Source organism: Colobus angolensis, unplaced genomic scaffold, assembly GCF_000951035.1.
Source record: "Colobus angolensis palliatus isolate OR3802 unplaced genomic scaffold, Cang.pa_1.0 Scaffold79, whole genome shotgun sequence".
Lineage (NCBI taxonomy): Eukaryota > Metazoa > Chordata > Mammalia > Primates > Cercopithecidae > Colobus > Colobus angolensis.
Window position 1 is genome coordinate 5,024,282 of NW_012121709.1, and position 7,370 is coordinate 5,031,651.

At 44.9% G+C, this 7,370-nt stretch overlaps 1 protein-coding gene across 1 annotated transcript in view; it reads left to right on the top strand.

Moving 5' to 3' along the window:
- Positions 1–7,370, top strand: part of RNFT2 (ring finger protein, transmembrane 2) — a 129,207-nt gene that overhangs the window by 24,531 nt on the left and 97,306 nt on the right. Inside the window, exon 6 of the mRNA XM_011928704.1 lies at positions 4,138–4,238. Within this exon, the coding sequence (XP_011784094.1) occupies positions 4,138–4,238 (101 nt within the window). The remainder of the gene's footprint in view (positions 1–4,137; positions 4,239–7,370) is intronic.

The window sequence follows — 7,370 nt, forward strand, 5'->3', positions numbered from 1 at the left end:
AAACTCCATCAGAAAAGAAAAAAAAAGAAAAGAGAGAAAAGAAAGGAAGGAAAGAAGGAAGGAAGGAGGGAGGGAGGGAGGGAGGGAAAGAAGAAAGGAAAAGAAGGAGTGCATACAAGGTGTAGTACATAAGTACTGGGCATGGTGGCCTATGCCTCTAATCCCAGCAACTCAGGAGGCTGAGGCAGGAGGATCCCTTGAACCCAGGAGTTTGAGGCCAGCCTGGGCAACATAGCAAGACCCCCCTCTTCTCTATAATTTTTTTTTTTTTTTTGAGATGAAGTCTCAGTCTGTCACCCAGGCTGGAGTGCAGTGGTGCAATCTCCACTCGCTGCAACCTCCGCCTCCCAAGTAGTGAGATTACAGGTGTGTACCACCAAGATTACCAAGCGATTCTCCTGCCTCAGCTTCCTGAGTAGGTGAGATTACAGGCGCATGCCACCACGCCCAGATCATTTTTGTATTTTTAGTAGAGATGGGGTTTTGCCACGTTGGCCAGGCTGGTCTTGAACACATGACCTCAGGTGATCCACCCACCTCAGCCTCCCAAGTGCTGGGATTACAGGCGTGAGCCATTGCACCCGGCTTGCAAAATTTTTTTTTAAAGTTAGCCAGGTGTGGTGGCATGTGCCTCTCCTCCTAGCTACTCAGGAGGCTGAAGCAGGAGGATTGCTTGATCCCAGGAGTTTGAGGCTGCAGTGAGCTATGATTGCACTACTGCACTCCAGCCTGGGCAACAGAGCAAGACCTTCTCTGTTTAAAAAAAAAAGAAGGTGCTGTTTAGCATGGTGCCTGGCATATAGGAAACATTTAATTGAGCTAGTTTTCAAAAGTCTGTGCTTTCAGAAAAACAAAACAAAACAAAAAAAAAAAACTCATCAAAAAGGGGCCTAAGGATGTGAATAGGCAATTCTCAAAAGAAGATATACAAATGGCCATCAAACTTATGAAAAAATACTCAACATCACTAATGATCAGGGAAATGCAAATCAAAACACAATGCGATACCACCTCACTCCTGCAAGAATGGCCATCATCAAAAAAATCAAAAAATAGTAGATGTCAGTATGGATGCAGGAACACTTTTACAGTGCTGGTGGGGACATAAACTAATACAACCACTATGGAAAACAGTGTGGAGATTCCTTAAAGAACTGAAAGTAGAAGTACCATTTGATCCAGCAATCCTACTACTAGGCATCTACCCAGAGGAAAAGAAGTCATTATACGAAAAAAATCCTTGCTCACGCATGTTTATAGCAGCACAGTTCACAACTTCAAAAGTGTAGAACCAGCCCAAATGCCCATCAGTCAATGTGTAAGTAAAGAAACTGTGGTATATGTATATGAAGGAATACTACTCAGCCATAAAAAGGAATGAATTAATGGAATTCGCAGCAACCTGGATGAGATTGGAGATTATTATTCTAAGTAAAGTAACTCAGGAATGAAAAAAATAAACCTTGTATGTTCTCACTGATAAGTGGTAGCTAAGCTGTGAGGATGCAAAGGCATAAGAATGATACAGTGGACTTTGGGGACTCTGGGGGAAAGGGTGGGAAGGGGGTGAGGGAAAAAAGACTACAAATTGGGTTCAGCATATACTGCCCAGGTGATGGGTGTGTGAAAATCTCGCAGATCACCACTGAAGAACTTATTCATGTAATACCACCTGTTCACCAAAAACCTATGGAACTAATTTTTTTTTTTTTAAGTCTGTGCTTTCTCCTGCACAGGTGTTCCCATAATAATCACCAGCTTCACTGACCCTTCTATAACATCATCTGCTTTCTCAAAAACACTTGGGCCTCCATGCAGGATGGAGGACAACCCGGTCTCCATTTGCACGTGAGCACATTGAGGTTCGGAGTTGGGGACACAGTCAGAGGTCCTTCCTGACCCTTAGTCTCATCTTCTTTATGCAAACTCCTTTCTGCTGCTGTTAAAACAGTAGGAGGGGCCAGGGACAGTGGCTCACACCTATAATCCCAGCACTTTGGGAGGCTGAGGCAGGTAGATCACCTGAGTTCAGGAGTTCGAGACCAACATGGCCAACATGGTGAAACCCCGTCTCTACTAAAAATACAAAAATTAGCTGAGCATGGTGGCGGGCACCTGTAATCCCAGCCACTTGGGAGGCTGAGGCAGGAGAACCACTTGAACCCAGGAGGCAGAGATTGCAATGAGCTGAGATTGCGCCATTGCACTCCAGCCTGGGCAACAAGAGTGAAACTCCGTCTCAAAAACAAACAAGCAAAAATAGCTTTGGGGGCTAGGTCTCTCTCAAATGCAGTAACATCCAAATGGCACCTTTACTTACATTTTAGGAGCTAAGAGGATCTCTGTATCCATGGACGGGCCTCCAGGGGTCCTTGATCCTCATGAAGACACAGGTGACACTTTGCCTGTGTGTGCATATCTTCCATAAGAGCAGGTCTACATGGCCCTTAGTAAGCGTAGGCATCTCAGCTTATTAGGAGAAAACTACCTCCCTTGTCCTTCAGATTCTGTCTTCCCAGAACATTGCTAATTCCCTCTTCCTATTCCACCTTTGGTTTGGATTCATAGAGAATTAAACTGGAATCTATTATTTATTGGCATAAAAAGAGCTACCGGGTGGATTAATCACATTGATAAGAGCAGTTGGTTGGTTGGAGGTGGTTTCTAGCGTCATTAACCTTGACCGCTCCTGGAATAATGGGTGGATGGAGATGCATTTGTTTCGTCCACTCTCTGGAAATGTGCATCGTAACAGTGCATGGGGCACTGAGCTGTGTCTGGAGACAGTGTGTATGAGCATTTACCGAAACCACAGGGAAGGTTGCACTGGGAAAGTTATGACCTCATCTTATTCCAGCAATGTAGCCACTCCAGTCCAAGAAAAGACATGAGCTGTTGAGAATCAACAGCAGAGGGGTCTGCCTGTGTGTCCCAGGGTACATAGGCAGGAACATGCCCCTCTTTGCATCTCCTTCAGACATTTCCTAGGATTGCTCTAAGGCTGTGAAACTGCTGGGAAACAGCAAACTGAGGATTTCCAATTTGTCTTCCTGGGGACTAGACAGGAACGAGGCTGAAGAAGGAGAAATGGGGCTGGATTGTGAAGGGCTTTGAGAATTAGTTGTATAAGTTTGAATTTAATTCTATGCTGTGGTGCTTCATGGAACGGTCAGTCCAGGGCAGTGGGCTAGAGGTCTGTCCTAGAAAAAGTGAAAGCAGAAATTTTCAACTTCTAGATCCGAATCTTCTGCTGGGTTATAAACTCTTAATAATCAGTCCTATTGCTTAGCAAGCTTCAAATATGAATCTGTACCAGACTGAATGTTTGCATTTAAAAATGTGACTTTTGCCTGTAATTCCAGTGTTTTGGGAGCCCAAGGCAGGAGGATCACTTGAGGCGAGGAGTTCAGGACTAGCCTGAGCCAAATAGCAAGATTCTGTCTCTGCAAAAAAAATTTTTTTTCTCAATTAGCCAGGTATAGTGACACCTGCCTGTGGTCCCAGCTACTCCAGGAGGCTGAGGCAGGAGGATCACTTGAGCCCAGGAGTTCAAGGTTACAGTGAGCTATGATCACCCTACTGTACTCCAGCCTAGGCAACAGAAAAAAATAAATAAAATTAAAAATTTGATTTAATCTTTAACAACAACTCCATTTTCAAATGAAGGCACATGCCCTTGAGGTTATTTAACCTCTCTATGCTTTAGTTCTTAACAGCATTTTATGTACTTTGATTCTTACAACTCTTTAAGGTAGATACTAAGATATACCCATTTTACAGATGAGGAAAGGGAAACTGAAAGAGTTTAAATAACTTGCCTGGAGTTGGACAGCTCCCACACAGGATTTGACCAGGGATTTGAATGTGTGCCATCCAGCTCAAGTCTGCTGCGAACCACGTTGCTCTCTTGCCCTTCTAGATAGTTTTTCAAGCAGATGTCCACCATTCTGCCACCTTCTCCGTGACCACCGCTTGGGTCTCAGTGGAATGGAAAGGTTCCAGTGCCCTTCCCTTCACCTTCAGCACCACTTCCTTCAAAACGTTGACAAAGTGAAAAGCTGCCAGTCATCAGGGTACATTCTGGAAGGTTCTGCCACGTCCACCTTTGATATCACAGATCTCTTGCTTTGTCTTCAGGAGAAGAGGTCGGTACTGGTCATCTTGTGGATCTTGGCCTTTCTGGCGGGGAACACCCTCTATGTGCTTTATACATTCAGCTCCCAGCAGCTGTACAACAGGTGAGCATGGGAATCCAAACCCCACGGTGGGAGAGTGGGGCACTTGGCTGGGCTTGGGGCATGTACCCTTTCACTTGAGAATGAGGCACAAGCTCTGTGTCATGTTATAAATTCCAAATTCCACCCTGCTATTACTCCTCATGCATATCTAAACCACCACTCAATAGTAGAAATTCAAGAGAAGCCATATAGGTAAATTAACATCTTCTAGTTACTGAAAACTAAACAGAAACAGGTGGAATCAATTATAATAATTGATTTTATTTAACCCAGTATATCAAAAATATTTAGGTTTTGTTTGTTTGTTTTGAGACAGGATCTCACTGCATCACCCAGACTAGCAGTAGTGTGATCACGGCTCACTGGAGCCTCGACCTCCCTGGGCTCAGGTGATCCTCCCACCTCAGCCTACCAAGTAACTGGTACTACAGGTGCATGCCACCACACCTGGCTAATTTTTATAGTTTTTGTAGAGACGGAATTTCCCTTTGTTGCCCAGGCTGGTCTCGGACCTCTGAGCTCAGGCAATCCACCTGCCTTGGCCTCCCAAAGTGCTGGGATCATTACAGGCATGGGCCACCGCACCTGGCCCCAAAAGATTGTCATTTCAACATGCAATCGATATAAAAATTATAAATGAGATATTTTACGTTTTTTGTTTTTTTTTTTTTTGAGACGGAGTCTCACTCTGTTGCCTAGGCTGGAGTGCAGTGGCATGATCTTAGCTCACTGCAATCTCGGGTTCAAGCAGTTCTCCTGCCTCAGCCTCCTGAGTAGCTGGGATCACAGGCACGTGCCACCACGCCCAGTGAATTGTTGTATTTTTAGTAGAGACAGGGTTTCACCATATTGAAAATTTCACCATATTTCACTCAAACTCCTGACCTTGTGATCCGCCCGCCTCGGCCTCCCAAAGTGCTGGGATTACAGGCATGAGCCACCGCGCCTGGTTTTACATTCTTTTTTCACATTAAGTCTTTGTAATCTGGTATCTTACACATACAGCTTATGTCAGTTCCAACCAACCAGATTTCAAGTATTCAAAATGGTTAGTGAACACTGTATGAATAGTGCAGGTCTGGAATATTTCTGGAAGGACAACCAAGAAACTGGAAATAATAATTGCCTCTTGGTGGGCACTGGAGATCAGAAACCTACTTTGCACAGTTTGGCCTTTTTTTTTTTTTTTTTTTTGAGATGGAGTTTCACTCTTTGTTGCCCAGGCTGGGATGCAGTGGCGCAATCCTGGCTCACTGCAACCTCTGCCTCCCAGGTTCAAGTGATTCTCCTGTCTCAGCCTCTTGAGTAGCCAGGATTACAGGTGCCCGCCACCACACCCAGCTAATTTTTGTATTTTTCTTAGAGATGGGGTTTCACCATGTTGGCCAGGCTGGTCTTGAACTCCTGACCTGAGGTGATCTGTCGACCTTGGCCTACCAAAGTGCTGGGATTACAGGCGTGAGCCACTGTGCCTGGCCCAGTTTGGCCTTTTATATTACAGTCATGTGTCGCGTAATGATGTTTCCATCAACGATGGACCATGTAGACAGCAGTGGTCCCATAAGGTTATAATGGAGCTGGAAAATTCTATTGCCTAGTGATACTGCAGCCATCATAATGCTGTAGCACAGTGCCTTACATATTTGTGTTGATGCTGGGGTAAACCTATTGTCCTGCCAGTCATATAAAAGAAGAGTGCATGCAATTTATGTACAGTACCTAATGTTTGATAATGATAATAAAAGACTATATTACTGGTTTATATGTTTACTATACTTTTCATTGTCATTTTCTTTTCTTTCGCTCTCTTTTTTTTTTTTTTGAAACCGAGTTTTGCTCTTGTCACCCAGGCTGGAGTGCAGTGGCACGATCTCGGCTCATTGCAACCTCCGTCTCCCAGGTTCAAGTGATTCTCCCGCCTCAGCCTCCCAAATAGCTGGGATTACAGGCACTCACCACCATGCCTGATTAATTTTTGTATTTTTAATAGAGACAGGGTTTCGCCATGTTGGCCAGGCTGGTCTCAAGCTCCTGATCGCAGGTGATCTACCTGCCTCAACCTCCCAAAGTGCTGAGATTGCAGGTGTGAGCCACAGTGCCCGGCCCATTGTCATTTTAGAGTGTACTTTTTCTACTTACAAAAAATAAAAGTTGGCTGGGCATGGTGGCTCACGCCTGCAATCTCAGCATTTTGAGAGGCCAAGGTGGGCAGATCATGAGGTCAGGAGTTCAAGACCAGCCTGGCCAAGAGGGTGAAACCCCCATCTGTACTAAAAATACAAAACTTAGCCGGGCGTGGCGGCGGGCGCCTGTAATCCCAGCTACTCAGGAAGCTGAGCCAGAGAATTGCTTGGACCCAGGAGGCAGAGGTTGCAGTGAGCCGTGATTGCGCCACTGCACTCCAGACAGAGCGAGACTGTGTCTCAGAGTTAACTGTAAGGCAGCCTTAGGCAGTGCCTTTCAGAAGAAGACATTGCCGTCATAGGAAATGACAGTGCCATGGGTGTTACTGCCCCTGAAGATCTTCCAGTGGGACAAGATGTGGAGGTGGAAGACAGTGATATTGATGATTCTGACCCCATTTAGGGTGAGGCTAAGGTGTATGTTTGTGTCTTAAGTTTTAACAAAAAATTTTAAAAATTGGAAAAACCTTATAGAATAAGGATATAAAGAAAGAAAATATTTCTGTACAGCTGTACAATCTGTTTTAAGCTAAGTGTTATTATAAAATAGTCAAAAAATAAAAACAGTGTACAAAGTAAAAATGTTAGAGTAAGCTAAGGTCAATTTATGATTGAAGAAATAAACATTTTAAAATAAATGTAACGGCCGGGCCTGGTGGCTCACGCCTGTAATCCCAGCACTTCGGGAGGCCAAGGCGGGTAGATCACTTGAGGTCAGGAGTTTGAGACCAGCCTGGCCAACATGGTGAAACCCTGTCTCTACTTAAAAAAATACCAAAATTAGCCAGGTGTGGTGGCAGGAGCCTGTAATCCCAGCTACTTGGGAGGCTGAGGCAGGAGAATCATTTGAACCCGGAAGGTGTTCAAAATTAGCCAGGTGTGGTGGCAGGAGCCTGTAATCCCAGCTACTTGGGAGGCTGAGGCAGGAGAATCATTTGAACCCGGAAGG